The 20029-nt window shown below is 40.7% G+C and overlaps 1 protein-coding gene across 1 annotated transcript in view; it reads left to right on the plus strand.

Annotated features, from left to right (window-relative positions):
* The window catches only part of CLCN4 (chloride voltage-gated channel 4), a 42148-nt gene extending 35998 nt beyond the window's left edge, over window positions 1-6150 (plus strand). The window contains exons 11-12 of the mRNA XM_058045200.1: window positions 645-861; window positions 2299-6150. Coding sequence (XP_057901183.1) covers window positions 645-861; window positions 2299-2389 — 308 coding nt within the window. The 3' untranslated portion in view covers window positions 2390-6150. The remainder of the gene's footprint in view (window positions 1-644; window positions 862-2298) is intronic.
* Window positions 6151-20029: the final 13879 nt, after the last annotated feature.

The following is a 20029-nucleotide window of genomic DNA, read 5'->3' on the forward strand; positions in this document are numbered from 1 at the left end:
TTTTTCCTCCCTTTACTATTTTCCTTTAAGTAGGAAGGTAATTTATTTTTCCTTTTTAAAATCTAGCTTTGCAAACAATTTAAGGCATTAATTGTAAACACACAAAGTTTACCCTGCATGCCAGCAAGGTGTGCTGATCTAGAAAAACACCCACACCACCCCTGGACCCCTGGAATCTGAATTTGTCTTTCCCCAGCTTTGTGTTCATAAATCCATTCACCATGTCCACATTTTCCCAAATCCACTGAAAAGTTTTGCTCCAAGCCAGCTGGGATCTTACACAGCTGTTGGACTCCACTCCTTCAGACATGTAATAAGGTTTCTGTTGTGATTCTCACAATGGAGGAAATTACATACAGTGATTTGAATTTGACAGAAATTGGATTAGTGAAGTTTGTGAATGCACTGAGCTGCATATTTATTCAGAAAAGTATTATCCCTACCAAGGAAAAATATGTGCCTATAAAAATACCACATTTGCTTTGAGGGAGTGATGGCTCAAAGAAGTTCAAGGTTACTCAGTGACCCAGATTTCTGGGACTTCAGTACATTAAAGACAAAATGAAACCTTGCTTTCCAAAGGAATGATTCTTTTTTATTACCAAACTTAATTCACTATCTGCACCAATTTTTGTGCTGCGCAGAGAATGCACGCCAGCGCCAGGATGGGGTGGTGAGCAACTCCATCGTGTACTTCACTGAGGATCCCCCAGAAGTGCCACCCAACAGTCCCCACCCGCTGAAACTGCGGAGAATCCTCAACCTGAGCCCTTTCACCGTCACCGACCACACACCCATGGAAACTGTGGTGGATATCTTCAGAAAGCTCGGGCTCCGGCAGTGCCTGGTGACTCGCAGTGGGTGAGTAGCTGGCAGCCAAGTGAACATTTTTATTTTCTAATTTTTGAATGGATGAATAATGGAACCTCACCTGTGTGTCTCCAGGGCAGGAAAAGAAGTCAGACTCGGAACCAAAATGGTGCTTGCAGGGTGTTATATTTCATTCTGCTCCCCCAAATTCTTAGTGTATTCTCATTTAGATAAGGTAAAAATAAATACAAAATAAACTGTTCTGACTTCCCCTATCATTCAGTTTTCAGCAGAGACAGATCTGGCAAGCAGTGTTGTTTGCAAAGAATATGCCTCTTTTGAGACATCCAGCTAGATTAGATGTTTGTGAAAATTGTGATAAAGATGTCACTGGAAGAAAGTTATTCCATTCAACTTTCTTTGTTGGATAATGGAAAGGTGTATAAATCAAAGGCCCTCAACAACTGAAGGAGGTGGGCAAATATTAAATTAGGAGAATAAAAAGCTGCACCACGTGGACTAGACATAACATCCCATAGTTCCAATGGAATTTGAGATATTTGGGCATCATGGCTCATCCCAGGATCTAGTGATAGCCAAACCACAGCCATCACTTCCAAATGTGGAAGACTAAAATTTATTCTTCTGTTAGAGAGTCTTTTTGTTATTCAAAAATATTGCATGTCAGTTGTTACTGTCAATGCAGTATCCTCATCATTAAGAAAATAAGAACCATTATTGGGACACAGATAAAGGTTCTGATTTTAGGTGCTTGGATTCAGAAATTTATACCTGGAGTTTTAGAAGTTATGTGAAATGAAAGGTGGAAAAACTATTAACAATGACATAATTTCAATATTCAGTGCCTAATGGTCTTCAAGGACTGGAAGTAAAAAGTCCTTGAATACTGAAGGTTATGAAATTTTTTGACTCTTGGGGCCAGACATCCCATAGGTCTCATTTTTCTTGACAGATATAATTCATTTAGGTTCACATAAATGAGAAATTATCATTTAAATTTGAAGGAATTATGCTGTCAGTGAGAGTTTCAGAAACCCTGTGCTTTAGCTTACTTTGTGTACTACCAACCACTGATACCTTAGGTTTGACTGCTGGTCCTCACAGCCTGAGCCTAAAGAAACTTATTATTTTGTTGTACCAAGTATTAGTTGTTGTAGCTCCTCACTCAGCCTGAGCCTAAAGAAACATATTATTTTGTGGTACCAATTATTAATTCTTGTAGCAACTCATTCAGTCATGTTCCCAACAACGAGAGGTAATAAGCCAAAGTATTTCACTTAATTATTGTGACTGGGGTAGTAGAAATGCATGAGGAGAGAATACTTTTATAAAAAGGTAATAATTGGGGAATACATGAGATGGACAGTACTGTATGGAAGCACTCACAAAATGTCCCTGCAGCTGAACAGGGAACAAACCTGGATGATATATGAGATTGTTGACCTTTCACTTCCTTTTCTCCTATAGGAGGCTGCTGGGTATCATAACTAAAAAGGATGTATTAAGACATATGGCTCAAATGGCAAACCAGGACCCTGAATCTATCATGTTTAACTAGACTGGTAAAGAAGAAGAAAGTAACCCCACAGGAATCCCTTCTAGATTAACACGAAGGCTGTGTTTGCTGTTTCATCTTGCTTAAAGAGAAAAAGGTAACGGATATGAGGAATGGCCTGATATGCCTCTGACAGAGGGAGTGGATGCAGGACAGCACTTATTTTATGAGGGAGGCAGTTTAGAAGCTCTGAGCAGCTGCAGACATCAAGCTGTGTTTCCTTAACGAGGTTCCCAAGAGCTCAACTGGAGCACTGGTGGGTGTGAGTGATGCTGGGCTTGGAGAGAAAGAGCCACGAGCACCACTGGAGGCATCAAGGTCACAGTAACTGCTGAGGCAGGTGTGAAGAGTAGCAGACACTGTTCATGTACAAGCTGCTAAGAGACAGAAAGGTTTGTGTTCCAAGCCATTGAGTGTAGATGACTAGTGTCAGTTGCTTTTGTTACTGGAATCATGGCTATTTGTTTGCTACTGAGTTATATACCATTTTCATGACAAAAAAAAATTCTCATATTTTTAAATGAAAGACTTTGCTATCTTCATTTATTTTGTAAATGTTTAATGAATCAAGTCTTAAGAGTAAGATTATGCCTCAAATCACTTTAAAATGTAGTGTCCCTTGCTCCCTGCTTTAGTCTTTTGAATTTTATACTGCTTAGCATTTCTGTCAACCAGCTTTCCCTTATAAATGTTGAAATGGGATTTATTTGTAAGAATTTATTATCTCTCTATGCAATTTTGCATACAAGTACTGTAAAATTTAGTATTTTGTGGTTTGCTGTGGTAACTGGAAAAAACATAGAAGCCCATAAAATAGTTTTCAAAAGCACTAAAAGGACAGTGGTATCTGTCTTTCATCAGTGTTAATGACCAGAGATTGAATCCCTCACTGTCTTCCCTTATGTACATCACAATTTTTCCCAAATGAATGACATTCTGCATTGATTCTTGGTTGTCCACTTAGGTCCTTTTTGTCATTGCTCTTTCTTGGCATTTGTCTGTATTTTCCAAGAGATGGCTGAAATTAATTTAACGGTTAGACACTTGTTCTGTAAGAGATCTACTTTTTATGCACTTGACAGTCATAGGGCTGTGGAATTCCTCTCCACAGCACTGTGACTGGATAAGATCAGAGGGACTGAGAATGCAAATGATCATAAGAAAGCTTTAAGTATTTATCTGTTTGCACCAAGAACACAAGATTTACCAGACCCTGGTAGAGACCTCTAAGTCACTCAGGTAAAAATGTTAAATTTTCCTAAACCCTTGTTCTGGTCCTCTGTGAGATAAAGAGGGTCAACCCTTTAGTCAATACTGCTATCAGCAACAGAATACCAAATTGTACTCCCTGTAACACATAATTCACACTGCCCTTTTGTTTATAGATGCAAACTTAAAGACTGGAGAAAGGTTGTGCTCTGAATCCCCTTCAGACCTCCTGGTCCCTTCATTTAGGCATCTAAGACCTCTGGTATTTTTGTTCAAATTCACCCAGAAAACTGGTGGTGTTTGGATGCTCCTTATGGATAGAGATGACTTTCCATGCCAGAACAGCCTGTTGCTCACCCCAGCCCAAACCCAGCCTGTTGATCTAACGTGGGCAATGTACATGATTATTGTGTCCCTGAACTGAGACAGCTGCTCAGGTGCACCCTGAGTTAGATGCTGAAGTTCCATGTCACAAATTCCTCCCCTTATCTCTGGTGACCCTGCTTCCTTCTGGCCTGTGTCCCACTGCATTCACACAGGGTATGGCCTGAATTGCTGAAGTAAAAGAAACGGAAGCAGAGGGATAATTTTAATCTGTTAAGTACTCCACCTAACAATGGTGTTTGCAACAGACTGACATAAAGATATGTAGCTCTGACCAAAGCCCATAAATATTGCAGTGTATACGTTTTGTTAAATGAACAGCTGCAGTACAGTGTGTTATTAATGGGATAATAGTAACATCATGTAAACTGTAGGACTGAGCAACCCCTTTCCTCTGAAAATAGGAAATAGAACATAATGTGATTATTTCTTACATTTTTCTGTGAAGCTGTCAGCAGCCAAACTCATAAAAAACCAACCAAGTCAATAACAATGCTCATAAACACTAGATTCCCTCATTTGAACAGAGAAGCCATCATAAAATCAGCTCATTCCCACAACTGAATCCAAATGGGGCTTTATACAATTCTCAGTCTCTACCCATAACTTCTAGAATCTAAGGGATGTAGACTAAGCTAAAAAGGCTGATTTTTGAGAGCAATCTCATTCTTGGATTAAAACTGTATGACCATATTCTACTTTCCATGTTTGCTAACAGCAACCAATACAGTGTATCAACACTGAAAAACATTATAATTTTATGAGAAAAAGACATGGACTTGCCTAACTGAGGTTAATCTGGCTGTGAATACAAATTCACGTATGTATTGACTTGTCTTATCAGGTTAAACTCCATCTGTGGTTATGCATTGGCATGGATTTGTGTGGTTAATATCCATTAATACCCAAAGGCCTGATTACTGAAACCAAGTCACCCCTGTGATAGCTTGTTGCCTTGCCTTATTTGACTACTTAGGAGGAGCCCTCAGGACTTAAAAACAAGATCCAAAAAACCAACTTGGTGATTTGCAGCAAGCACCAGCAGAAGGAATTGAGATTTATGTAGTTGTGAATGCAGTTTGACCCTGGACTGCCGCCCAAGTAAAAGGCAGGTGAATGGGTGTACAGCTCTCTTCTGTCAAACACATTCCTCTCTAGATGGAAAGCTTTAAATGCCTAAGGGGTCAAGGGAAAAACCTTTGGACATGTAACCATGTAGTGCTGCTCCTTGTTCCCATGTCTGTTCAAAAGATGTTAAACCAGAGCAGGGGCTGCTATCTGGCTGTCCAGGAGTGGCACACTCATGGCTAACTTCAGCTGCCTGGTGTTATCATCAAGGCTGAGGCTGATGCTAGAATGACATGGAGGGCTTTGAGACTTTGCTAATTAGAAAACTTCCTCCATGCTACAGCCTTTATTGCTCTTCACACTGGTGTCTGAAAGGGAACACTCTTAATATAAATTAATAACATGCTTATCTCAAAAAATGCAGTTATGGTATAATGATTTATTTCCCCTTAACAAGCCCATTATCAGGCACTATTTTCCATCTGTATTCCAAAATTCATTTCAGAAGGTACTGAATAGACTCCAAGAGGCTCAGATCTCAGCCCTATTTGTTTGAATTTGTACAGCTCAAGGTAGTCACGTAGCGTTATCAATCTGAGTTACATGAGTATTTTAGTATATACTGCTGAATTATGCAACCTCAGTTCAATCCTTCAAGCAGTTGGCCTTCAAAAATGCCCAACTAAAATAAACAGGGGAATAAGAATCTTTGAATGATGGAGGTTCAGTATTGTACCTTTGTTTTGCATGAACTGTGTTAAGTTACATTCAGCTTCTGTTGTGTACTTGAAGCAATCTGTACTGGACGGTTTAATAATAAAGTACAGAAATGGATGACATTAGAAAGACCCTTTGGCTGTCCCAGTGACACTAATTATTAATTCTTATGCTTTGAAGAAGCAGAAAAAGAATGTTTAAGGATTACAAAAGGCTCACTGATTCCGTGTTTGAATGACACTATATTTATGACTATAGTTTTGCTTTGGCTCTGTTTGTTGTTTTGGGTTTTTTTTAATTGTAGAGAACAGTGTATCTGTTGCACCTTATAAAATACAATGTTTGGACTCTATTTTTTAAATAAAACTGACTTACAGTACTGGAAACATTTCTTGTATATCTTATTAATTAGAAAATTATTTAAGTTAATGTCTCTATGATTTTTGTTTCCTTTTTTCACTTTCTCACTCACAGGGATAATTCAAGCCTGAGTTCTAGAGATTTAGGATATCCAATTAAATTATAGGTTAGGTAATATTAAGAAGGGAGTTAGTAAAGTTCATGCAGTGGACTTCAGAGAATCAGTCTTGATAGCTGGCTATTTTATTTTTAGAGAAAAATGTTTTTTCTTCAGCATCAGAAATACCATAGAAATCTAAAAAGAGAAGCAAAATCATTTATCTAACCAGGCTGTTCTGTCTAAAATGGTCATGAAACTTTAAAACTAGATGTTGCAAAGCCCCTATGATATATTTTTGGATACATTTTTCAATTGCACATTAATTCAAAGCTAAGATCAAAGACTGAAAATGACAGGTTCAATCATCCCCATTTAATTGGATGAAACATATGGTAAATCTATGTCAGCGACTAAATTCTAGGTAGTAGCAAAGAATATGGGCTCGATCCTGATCAACACTAAGGTGAACATGCCAGCAATATCCTAGCTCAAATTAAATTACTCATTTCAGAATGGCAGTCCCATGGCCTTCAACTCATTCCATGGATTGCTGTGCCCTTAACACAACCCAAAACCACACCATAACCCAGGAGTCATCAGGCATGCAGCAACTTCAGTAAGTTGTAATAATTCCTGTAGTTTGTATTTGGTCATGGGGTTCTGAACTTTAGACCTACCTGTCATCACTTGTGGTGGTGCAGCTGGGAGATGGAATAGAAAATGTTCACAGCATTTAGCACTGCTGTGGTGCAGCTGTGCTCCACACACCCTGGCCTGCCCTCCAAATCCAAACCAAGCAGTCTGTTGTCATCCATGTGCCTTCTTGCTCCTTCAGGGGAGGCTCTTCCTCCACATCTATTTCCTACAAGCTATATTATTCCCTTGTGCTGTTCTGCTCCTCTGCTCCAAATGTGATCTTGCTTCTAGCTCCTCACAGCTGTGGTGTCCCACTATGCCCAATCTCACAGACACTGAATCCCAAATAAGAAAGGTGCATCTCCAGTGGAGGGCCTCCACTTGTGGCAGACAGGATTTTGCACTGCTGCTCCCTGGAGGACACGGCAAATACAGTGTTGCTAGAATGCTGCACAGAGTTTTTTGATTGGTTTTTTTTTTGGCTTGCTATCTCTTAGGATCTGGTTATTGAGTTGTCTCTGCCCGAATCAAGGTGCAAACAGTAAATGTCAAGTAGGGAGAGATAGAAGAGAGCGGGGAAAAGAGAAAGAGAGTGTGAGAGAGAGAGACTAAGCAAAGATATCACCACCACATGGAATCCTGTGATGTCCTGCTGGACCTTCTTCATCCTGCTCTGCTTGCTGGTGGGGGTTCCTGTGTTCTTGTGGAGGTACCACTTTTCCACAGTCCAAGTCCTTGTTATCCATAAGGCATGGGTGCTGTTCCCACCTGGCATGGGATGGCACTTGTGTAAGATACTTCCTTTCTCACAGTTTGCCTTGGTGGGAGCTTTTGTCCAGAAGGTTACCTAGATCTCCCTCACCAGGCCTGGCATCTTCCTGTTGTTGCTGTCAGTGCTTTCCTCACAGTTTGCCCAGCAGAATTTTGTCCAGTGTGTTAATTCCAAACTTTCACCTCTGGTTAAGTCTGGTATTACTCGCCTTCCTTGTTGCCATCTGTGCTTATTCTAAGGTCCTGTTGCGGTGGTTTCCCTTGTGGGAACTTTCTTGTTTGACAGTGTTTGAGACTGTTCATTGTGCTTCTTGAAGTCCTCACACTATCTTAATACAATATCAAAAAGATGAACTTCTGAGAAAAATAGCTGCTGCATTTCACAGGTCAATCTAGTATGTTCACCATCTCAACCAGTAACTGGTGACTTCCCAGTGAGGTCAGTCTGGAGCTGGGATGTGACTGTGAGAGCTGTATCCTAAAGCAGTTTGGGCTCTTAGGCAGAGTGAGACGGGAACTGCTGACCTGTAGCTGCAGCATTTGGTTAACTCTCCATCTCTCCTTTAACCTTATTGTATTCTGAGCATAATTAATATTCTTGGTTTGAGCACATAATAAACCCTGTTTTAGCACAGTTAATGCTTTCAAACTTTGTTATCTTTCAGAATTATCTTGTACAATCAGGATTAAAATAATCTGAGTGTTCCTACTGTCTTTGCCTAGCCACAGCAGGTAACTGGTTAGGAAGACATAACCATATGTAACAGCCAGCCTAGGGGAGAGTCAGCATTTGGCACTTCAGCTGTGTTTCATTTGAGAAATGATTGTGCAGCCTGAACAATCAGTGCACAACTCTCTGTGGGGATTTACAAAGCCTGATGATTTGTTCCTGGCTTCAACAGCATTTAGAGCAATGTTTGTGGCCAGCTGATGTTACATACCTTCAGATTAACTGGTCTTTCTTAATCCACAAAGATTCAGTAAAGTGCACTGAATAAAATGTGCAGATTGCTTGGGAAACTAGACAATCTAGTATAGATTATATATAATCTAGACGAACTAGACAAAACTAGTATATTAGCTAGGAAAAGCTGCTTTATTGTCTCAAAGTTATGTCCACATGCCACTTCCAGGAGAATCATACCATACCATACACTGGCTGGTCTCACTACTAGGAAGAAATAATACCTACAATTTGAAATAATATCTGTTTGTATTGATGCATTTTGAAAGACAATTTTTTTCCCTGAAATAAGCTTGCTGTTTCTACAGTTGCTAGTGAGAGCTGGACTGTGGCCATGCAAAATTTGATGTGGAGTGCTGCAGGACTAGTGCATTAAATGCTACTTGAGCATTTCTCCTTTGATAAATGTAGTAAGAAGGAGTGGCTGCCATAGTTGTGCCATGCAAAAGGACCATTCCAAATAATTAAAAAGTCAGATGAGCTGCTTCTAAAGATGCCCAACAGGTAAGATTGAAAGGTTGTGAAGCCTTATGATTAGATAATTTCCAAAGCTGCAATTTGCCTAAAGACAAATTTTACTTACCTAACTCTCAGATTATGTGACCATTAGAATCCAAAATTTCTGAATGACATACAGGGGGCAACCAGACCCCTGAAGTCCCCAAGCCTGGGAAGAGAGAGAGACACCTAAGCTCTGCTGTGGTTCACAGATAAGGGAGAGGACACAAACTCTACCAAAGGCTCCAAAATTACCCCAGTCCTCAGTGAAGATTCAGGAAAGAAATGCAACATGTGACATCACCAGCCCTTCCCTTTTTCACAGTAACCTCATGGTTAGAGACTCTTTGTTAGGTAAATGTCCATGCAATACAGATCTTGTAGGTGTTGATTTAAGTGTAGCTCACTAAGTTACTGTAGTGCAGCTCCTTCTTTGCCAACTTCTGCTCTGGTGGGCCTTCTGCCAAGCCAGAAGGAGCATTCTCCTAAAAGGGACATCTGTAGACTTTAAGATAACTCAGCTAGCAATTCTAATCACACTGAGATGCAGAATCTGTATCTAAATTGTTATAAGAAACTTGGGCTTCTGCTGATACTCCCATTTTTCAGATATTGGGATGTTCATCACATTTTTAGGCCTTGCTGTAGCCCAAACATAGTATTTTGCTTCATGTAATTGAAGTTAAAATCTAACAGCTATTTGTCACTGGCCAGAATATTTAAACATGCAGTTACTGCTTGAGATCAATTATAATTTAGATTATTGTAGTAATTCTTGATTTTTAATCTCTGTCTGACATTTAAGCACCTGTGTAATACTACTGCCAACACTACTACTACTACTAATAAATCAAATTAATTAATTCAAATGGTACAAGAATTAGAGGTACAATAAAGCTATAAGTAGTCTGCCTGAAGATTTTTCCACCTCATAGATAATTAACATTGATGCTGAATTATGTTTTGGCCCTGTCTCTAACCTTTAAGGAACACTACCACAAAGCACTAGTCACAGGAACACAAGGAATAAATCATAAACTCCTCTGCACCTCTTCTTTCCAAGCCTGTGGGAATATACATGAAGCCATTCCTTTTCTCTCTCTCAGGTCAGGTTTAGGCTATAGAAATCCCTGCTCATTTGATGACTACAACAACTCCTGCTTAATAAATCTCTCCATGTCAGGCTGCTTCCTTCCAGATAGACAGCCACCATTCCAAGAGGACCAGTTTTCCTTCTGTGTAAGGGCAGGTAAATCACACCTCCATCCCTTCCTCCTTTTCTCCCTTTGCTGTTTTTCTCCTCATTCAGTCCCAACCATCCAGTCCCAACCCATCCTGCCTCTTTGCTGCAGCTTTTCTGTAATAACTGAGGAACTCCCAAACAAATCAACACATCTGCTCTTTCTGTTCACTAGGGACTCCTGCACAGAACGCAAATTTGCCAGCAACAGTCAGTAGCTAAGCTACAGTCTAGCTACCAGCATTATTTCCACCAAATAAATATTCAGTGTTTGCAAATTTTAAAATACAAACCATTGAGGGACTAGAACCAGGGGCCAGCTCAATCATCTGATGGCCTGGTGCATACAGACCACAGTAACATATACTGCCTTATTTGCTCTTTTTTGGCTTCATGTTAGAATTCTGCCTTCTTGCTGTTCAAGCTTCAACAAAATACAGGACAGGAGGAGTTCCTTTTGCCAAGATCCCTTTTTTTCTCAGAATAATGCCCCATTCACAACACTACGAAGTTTTTGCCTCTCTTACTGAAGTTTTTCATTCCTCATGAACACATACATTAGTCCAGGGATGAAAGCAGCCTTAGCAGTGGTTACATTTGCTCACACACAGAAACAGCAGGTGCTCCTCTCTACCTAGTGACACTGGAACAGCAGCTGGAGCAGCAGCACAGACACCTCCTCCCCTGCAAAGCTGGAGGCCACTGCCACCACTCCTCCCACCTTCATTGGAACAGGGAGCAGGAATGCACAGAGGAAAAAGGTGGAGATTTGCAATACTTGGCTGATGATACACCCTGTTGGGACTGACTTTTAAGCTGATCCTCAGGAGTTCTGGCTGGCCTCTTCCATCCCACTGCTCCCTCCTGCTAAGCTCCCAGTTAGTCAGGGGAGGAGTTTTCAGTGAGTGACTGCATCACACCACACAGCCACACCAGGAATTGTGTTTAGCTTTTCTGCAGTTGCACAAAGTCTGCCTTTCTCAGATCAATGGGTAACCGAATCCGTGGCTGTGTCTGCCACAACTCCATGTGCACTGAGCACAAGGGGCTGGCAGTTTATCACTGCAAACAGCCCTCATATCTTTCCTGCCCTGACAAGAGGGCCCCATGATTTTCCTTACATTTAGATTTTCTCTGAACTTCAAAGAGAAGATATTATCAGTTATAACAGTGTTCAAGTACCAGAGGACCCTTGAGAGAGGCCAGCGTCCTCATGTGATAAGGAGAGCTAGCAGTGCCACACAGGCACTCTGTGCTGCCTCTGAACCAGCTACTGATATTTTGGGTACATCTGCAACATGTTGGGGCAAACACTCCCCAAGGGGTAATGGCTTTATAGTCTGAAAGACAGCAGATTTAGACTAGATATTAGGAAGGAATTCTTTACTGTGAGGGTGGCGAGGCACTGGAACAGGTTTCCCAGAGAAGATGTGGATCACTGGAAATGTTCAAGGCCTGATTGAACGGGACTGGAGCAATCTGGTCAAGTGGAAGATGTCCCTGCCCTGTGGGGATGGAACTGGAGGATCTTTAAGGTCCCTTCCAATCCAAACCATTCATGACTCCATGATTTCATTCTGTGCCGCACCGAACACTCAGGGTGTTTAGTGATCCACTGCTCCAGGCCCTAAATTTATCTGCAGTATTTATTAATCAGGGTGAGGACAATGAGCAGGGATTTACCAGCTCCAGTGGGTTGGAGCAAAGGGGTCCCACTAGATGGCAATCCAGCCCTCGGCAAGCTGCGGCGGCAGCGCCGGTGCCACCAGCCGTGCTCAGGCTGACACAGGCCACCGCCGTGTCCTCGCTGTGCCCCGACTGCTCGTTCTGGCAGGAATCAAAGCTGTATTATTGTTTGCTCTAATTGTGTAATTTGCCTCATGAATTTTCGTTGATATGACAATTAAAAACTATTAAAAATTGTATTTATTTATGTATTTATTTGTTTTAGCTACATATATTCTGTCGGGAAAGGGGGAAGAAAGAAAGAAACCTTTTTCTTTGTTTGGAATATCTGGCAGGGCTAAAGCACAACTGTCTGCTTTGGCTCCTTAAACCACATATCACATCTGTAAAAACATAGTGGCAAAAGGAGGAAAAAATAATCTGCGATGCTTTCCTGGTGGTTTCTATGAGGCTTTCATGTAAACAATACATTTTCATCAATTATGCATTTAGGTCACAGGAAGAGTTGGTTGAAGGAATTCTTTTGCCATTTCAATGTCGCTGTCAGGAAGAAAATATAGCCAAGCTGATGGAGCTAGAAGAAACACAGTTTTGTTCTGACCTGATATTTTTCTTCTTCATTTTCTTTACCATCATTCCTATTTGCATAAGTATGTCCTTCTGCATAGCAATGTCTGTGTAGGGAATGCACAGAGGGCCTTTGAGCATGGAAAGGTCTGATTTTGCAATGGCAATTATAAAACACGTTATTATTTATGTTGTTTACATAAAACAGCACTAGAGAATTGAGTAAAATGCCTTCCCTGTAAAACGTTTGGTCAGATCTGGAAAGCAGCATACGCTCCTTGGTAGTATTACCATATGTAACCTTTAGGCTTCTGTGCAATTTACAACCCCATGTTACCTCCTTAAATATTCTTTTAAAAGTATAATGAGAATTAAGTGCTGAGAAACAGGTTTCACAGTAGCTACCACACAGAACAGGCAGCAGCTGATATTAGCTAACAAAAAATGCCAGAGAAAGCCTTAAGGTCTTTCCTCTTCCCTATACTGGTAATCACAGACTTCTCAGAGCACTCGCTTTCCTTTTTCTTGTGAAAAATGCCTGAGAACTTGTGGAAATGCTTCTAGTGCTGTGGTGCATCTTACATGTGCTTAGAAAGTTGAACAAGAAGCAGAAAATCAAGGGTCTGGGCTTTTCACTGCTACACCTAAGGAGGCTGACTCCATCTTGCAAACCCTGGCAAAATTAACACATAAAGGCAGAAGGGAGAAGAGAGAGATTGCTGCAATTAGTAGGAGAAGATAGCTCTTCATTCCCACTCCTTCTCCCATCTCTCCTTATGTATTTTATTTACTTTTCTCAAATGTACAATGTATTACCAGCCTTGGGAACAGGGACAAAAAGGAAGTCTCCCACCTCAGAAGTAAATGCCACTGCAGTTAGAGATTTCCTGAGCATACTGTGGTCAGCACCATGCATTCCTGTGGCCCAGCTTCAGCAGAAAAGGGAAAAGTCTGCTTTTCTCTCCATTCTTTCCTAACCTGAAAGTCAGGGCTCTAGAGTGAGGAGGATCATAGAGCCAGGTGATGCTTCTCCAGTGCATCACTTCTTCCTTGGTTTGACATTCAGAGGTGCCGGAGCACCAGCTCAGGCTGGGTGACAGAAAGCTGGCTTGGCTAAGACAGACCAAGTTGTCCCTTGTGCTGGAGGCTATGTCCATGAGCTGAGGGACTCATAGCAAAGCACAAAATGCTTATTTAGAGATCTATAGATGGTCTGAAACATGGCTCCTTAACAGGAGTCAACTTGGGCTAGGAAGTGTGGGGAAAAGATTAGCTGGGAGTAAGTGCTGTGCCCACAGAGCAAGAATACCCTGGGACCAGGGCTGGTGTCTTGACCCAGCACAAATTGCCCTGTACTGCTTGTTTGGATCAGTGTATTTGGCAATGAGTAATTTGCTTCCTACTGACTCTGAGGGATCCAGGAGGGGTGATGGAGAATTTGTGAAACATTGTTTGAAGATGTCAGGACCAAAGCTCCTTATTACAAAACAGGTACCTTTACAGCCCTGGTCTGAGGTGTTTCTCTGCTGAGAATGAAATACCAAGTATACCTCTTTAATCCAGAGCAATTTTTATTAATTTGTTTTCATTTTGGAAGTGAAGAGCTAAGCACTACTTCAAAGGTTAAGTTTAGCATATTTATACTAGATATGCATAATCATTTCAGATATTTAAATTGATTCTTAAAAAAGTCTTACCATTAAGAAGAAAACCTCCTAACTGCCTTAAAAGTAAAAAAAAAAAAAAAAAAGTTAAATTCTGCTATAATTAGAGTTACACATGCAAAATTAGCAGTTCTTCTATGTTTATGAAATAAATTAGTCCTCTGGGACAGAGAATTTGGAGGCAGGGCTCTTTCATGCTTTCCTCTTGGATGTGTCCTATTTTCCACAAGCACTTAAGAATGCATTTCTCAGTATGAATGTTACTTTGGCATTGGAAGGGCTGCCAAGGAAAGTGGTGAATGGACCACCCTTGGAAGTGTTTCAGAAATGACTGGATGTGGCATTTAGTTCTATGGTTTAGTTGACATGGTGATGGTGCTCAAACATTGGACTCCGTGATCTTGGAGGTCTTTTCCAATCTTAATTCTATGATTCTGGAGAAACCTCTAGGACTTTTATCTAAAGCCTCTGGTTCTGTTGCTTGCTGGATTTCTTCACTAAGTCGATAGTCAATACTGACCAGTAAGAATAAAAAATACAAACTAAAAGTTTTATCTGAGACCATCTGCTAATCCTGGTATTCTCCTGAGAATGACCCCTAAATCACTGCATTAGAAAGAAACACTGGCCTTTCCGAGAGTAAAAGTCTTCATTTCCTTTACTTTTCTTGCAAATACAATAAAGTGGGTCATGCTGAAGGAAAGAAAATCTTTTTGTGACATTTTTGTGAGGAAAAAGCACTCCAAAATATTGCAGTCTCCCCCCACCTAAGAATGTAGTTTTATTGCTTAGTCAAAAGCATAAGTCATTTCTACAGCCCCTCTTAACCCCTTGAAGGCACTTAGACTCAGATCTTTCAATTTCTTCCAAGGCTGTACTAAATTGTGGGAATGAAGTCTTGTCCTTTGTTAGAGTACTAAGCCATCCATTTACTTTGTAGGGCCTAAGATTTACAGCCTGTTTATGAAAGATAAGAAAAAATCAGGCTTTGAAATTCCCACCGACAAAGTTTGCAGCAGTGGAAATATTAGCTTTTCTTTTTTACTTTTTCTTACTAGGAATTAATTCTGGTTTACTTTGCTCTAAATCCTGTTTACTTTCTGTTTTCCAGCATTGCTAACAGCCAGAAATTACCTTTCACCTAGAAATGTATTTTTTTCTATTTCTGTGCAACAGTATGTATTAAAGCATGTTAAGTGCTTTTAAGCCATAGATTGGCAGGTACTATATAAATATTTATCTTTTTTATGATTGCTTAAAGCAGAAGACTCAGAGGTATATAAAAGAAAAAAAATAAAATAGCCTCACCTTCTGCCCTTAGTTTTCACATCTATTTCAGTTCAGGAAAAAAAAGTCCCTCGCAGAAAGGAAATATTCAAACTGCCTTGCAGCACAAAACAAGGATAATTTCACTTCATGGTAAATTCCCACATTTGCACTCACAGATTATTTAATTTTGAAATGGCCTTTGAAACAGTTTATCCCCAAAAAATGTAACTGAAAGGGTTCATAATAAAACATCCTTTTTTATTATTTTCTTTGCAATAAATCTGTATTCTTTCTTGCTTTTATTGAAGGGCTGTTTATTCAGACTATGTGAGCTGGTGGGATGATGGAAATGGGAAGGGTGCCTGTCTTTGGGAAAAAAATCCATGTGACACTCAGCAGAATATGTGTTTTCTGGACTGTTCTTTTACTATTGTTCCAGGACCACTAAGGTTTACTTAAAAAACCAAAAGTTTCAGAGAGGCCAGGTGCCTTATATTATATGCTTGAGTGTTCCTTCCTGAGTTGCTTTTCCCATTAGAGATTTTTGTCCCATTCCCATTTGAGGTTTGTTTCCTGTTCCTTTTCATTTCACCTTAGCTTTTCATGCAATGACATCCAAATAGAAAGAGACAGTCATTGCCATGGTTTTCACTCTAAAACTGAACTTCCTGGCTTTTATGGCTCATAATCAATCCCATAATGTCCTGTGATTTCTATGTATGAGTGGCAAGAAGTAAAAGGGAGTTTATTTTGCCTGTATGCAGACAGGCCAACTTTCACACATTAGGAGTAGCAACTAATCACCGACAACATTTCCTAAAGTTTATGGTGCTGGCAGACAGCTGTTTTTGTTCCAATGTGATGGTTTCTTTGCAGACTCCTGCTGCCAGCAGTGTCTCAACCACTTTACTAGTGCTCCATGCACCACACATCCTGGACCACTGCCTTTAAAGCTCCTTTCTACTTTATACAAACAAAAGCAAACTAGTCTGCCAACAAATACTAAGGAGACAGACACATTGTTACTGCAGCCATATGCTCTGTGAAAGGGAAATTTCAGTTACCAACACCTAGAACCTAAAGAACAAAGTGATCGTATGGGGCATGAACCCCAGCTCCTTCAATAAATATTTTACCCTTATTTTTTGTTTTGATTTTTCCCCCTTTTAAATCTTGGCCCTTGGAAGGATGAAAATTCACTAAAACTACTACTCCTGAAAAAAGAATTTAACAAAAGGTTACCTATATTCACTGAAAGTTAACCAATGTTACTGCAAATGCATTTGTTCCACGTGTGTTGTAAATGTATAGAAGTGGGGCCTTGCCTAAGCAATTGTTGATAATATTTAACAGCCCTTTAGTATTTGACTTGATTAACATGGAGCTTAAGAGACTGAGGAAAGCATTCATTTGATCTCTGCAATGCTTTGTCTATAATCTCCCATCTGCAAACTTGTCCTGGTGCTCCTTGTCTTCAAAGACTTCCAAAGCATGTCCTTGAAGCTGAGAACACACCACACTGCTGACAGCCCAAGTGCCTGTCTTTAAACAGAGCTGGTGCTGGAAGACTGGCATCCTATGCTATGGATACTGTGAGGCTGAGCCCACAAACACCAGTCAGCCTGAAGACAAAACCTTCTAGAAAATAAATAGGTGAAAACCTTCAGAAATTCAGCAGAACTCTGAACTGCAGTCAAATACTAAATACAGGAGAAGAAACAAGTGGACTTTCCCTTTATCAAATCATTAAACAATCATCTCCAACTAATGAGGTGTAAAACTGAACATTTGAAGTGGACTCACTTTCCTTCTCTCCCACTGATACAGACACATTTGCAATCATGTATATTTGTTCAGTACAGTCATGCTGGTTTTAACTTCCATCTAATTATTATTTATATGATGATAGTTTCTAGGAGCCCAGACACAGAGCAGAAGGCTGCTGTGCTAAATGTAGAATACTTGCAAAAAAATTCATTCAACCACAAAGATGACAGGAAATCCACCCAATGAATTCAGCGTTGGTATAGCAGTTGCTTCTAATTAATCTCCTATGAAAAAAATACAGTAGCAAGCATATTTTACTAAAAAAAAAAACCAAAAAAACCTCAATCTTAAATGTTGCATGATTTGTCGGAGAATCTAAATGCACGTTACATTTTAAAATTCATTGAAAATATTTATTTATTTTTTAGAAACCTTACAACCACAGGCTCAATAAGTAATGGGTGAAGGCATTACTTCGTCTTTTATGTGAGCAATTGTGATTGCATGGGAAAAAAAAAGAACAAGTCCCAAATGCAGGAATTTGAGAGAAATTCTGTGGGTCCTCCATTACACAAGAGCTTGAACTTGTCAGTTATAATGGCTTTGTGTTACTTCTAAGGGACATAGATTTAAAGAAACTGAACTAAATGAATAAGGCTTCTTTTGGAAGGTACCTAATGCAAAAAAAGAAAACATTATCCCAAAAGACACCAAAAAGCACTTTTCTCAAGCAGGAAAGAGCTGCTTGGCTCTTGCAGAACTGCTGGAAAGGATTATCAGAAGCTACTTAACTAGACATCAAAGGATGTCCCTCCTCCAGGGAAGTTTAGATTGGACATTAGGAAAAAGTTTCTTCACAGAGAAGGTAAGCACCACATTGGACCAGGCTGCCCAGGGAAGTGATGGAATCACCATCCCTGGAAGTGTTCAAAAGGCATGTGGATGTGGATGTGGCACCTGGGGGCACGGTTTAGTGGTGAACTTGGCAGTGCTGGATTAATGGTTGGACTCGATGATCTGAGAGGTCTTGTCCAACATAAATGATTCCATGATTCCTCAGGTGGTTTCTCCAGTGACTCAAAGGCACTGGCACAGCTCCTGCCGTGCTCCTTTCCATGAGATCACTGGAGCTACTGTGGCTGGGCAATACCCACTCAGCTTTGAACAGCCTTTGGTCCCAGCCACATCCATCACAATGCAAGGCTGTGGTGAGGGTGGGTTTGATAATCAGGTGAGGGGAAGAAAGAAGACATATCCCAGCCATGTTTTAACTGCTGGCCACAGGCACAGTATAACCAAACTTGTAGGTGCACAGCTGGCTAAATACAGCAGGCACTGGAACCACTTCACATCAACTAGAGTCCTGTTAAATGCTTTAGTGTATTCCTATTGGGAATGGTGCCTGGTGGCTTGTTTTAGGGCTCAAACCACATTAGGCAGAGCATCACTCTAGACCCTGGAGAGATTAATCTCCTCCAACAAGTCCAGCAAGTGCAGCCTCAGCAGAACTCTACGGGGTGTGATCTGTCTCTGCTCCCCTACCAGGCTTTGTTTTCAGCCAGTGGGCAGATTTTCCCTTGCCCAGAGGAAGACAAACATCCCTAGTGGTGCTACTTCTGAAACCTCAGGGGTCCCCCACTGTTAGCTGTCTGCCTGAGGAAGGTCACTGTGCCTCAGTAGTGGAAACATGGGCTCAGAATTAAAGGCAAGAGCAAAGCTGAGGCCCTCCTATGGGGCCACATAACAACATCCATCCTATGGATTGGCACAAGGCAGGACAGGTAACCCTGGAGAGGCACCCTTCATGTCAGACCTCTGACCTGGGTGTGCCTGTGCTCCTGGGATCCTCTTGCAATCAAAGAGGCAGCAAGCCTCTGCTCTGAGCTATCTGCTGGATGCTGTGCTGTTTCTGCACTCGCTGCCTAGGGAACCAGCATCCCCTGCCTGGAAACATAAAGGTCTTAAACGCCTTAAGTAGATCGTGTGAGAGACTCCCTCCTCTGCTTCACCTCATCTGTGGGCTGGCAATTGGTGGTAACACACACAGGTGAGAGGAGAACAAAGGAAATCTGCTTTATTTCTGGAAGAAGAAAAAGAATGCTCTATTTTTCTTTTAAAGTACTCAGGATTACCGATTCATTTATTCATAGTACTTGGGTTTTAATCTGTCAGGGAATAATGACCCATTATTTTATACTTATGGGAAATGACACTTTCTAGTACCTGGTATTTGCAGCTGTCAAATTATATATGTCAGCATCTGTCACTCTCCAGCATTACTTAACGAATGAGTTTTGCATATCCCAATGAGCTTCTACTAGAATGGAGAAAAATATTAACACCTCTTCTGGCAGCTCTACAGACTGACTGCTTTTTGGCATATTAACTTCTGCTCTGTATAGTCTTACCATATACAGCCTAGGCTGCATTGTTACAAAGGTTGTAACTGGCCTATCAAATACACTAATATACATATTTCTGCTTCAATGAATTATTTTGCTTTCCTAATTTGACTGACTTAATGAAAAATGAAAATGACAGTGTTAAATAACAGAGAATCACAGAGAATCACAGACTCATTAAGGTTGGAAGGGAACTCTGGAGATAATCTAGTCCAACCACCCCCAAGGCAGGTTCTCCTAATGCAGGTGGCACAGGAACATGTCCAGGTAGGTTTTAAACATCTCCAAAGAAGGATATTCCATGACCTCCCTGGGCAGCCTGTCCCAGTGATTGCTACCCC

Source organism: Melospiza georgiana, chromosome 2 (genome assembly GCF_028018845.1).
Source record: "Melospiza georgiana isolate bMelGeo1 chromosome 2, bMelGeo1.pri, whole genome shotgun sequence".
In the NCBI taxonomy this organism is placed as follows: domain Eukaryota; kingdom Metazoa; phylum Chordata; class Aves; order Passeriformes; family Passerellidae; genus Melospiza; species Melospiza georgiana.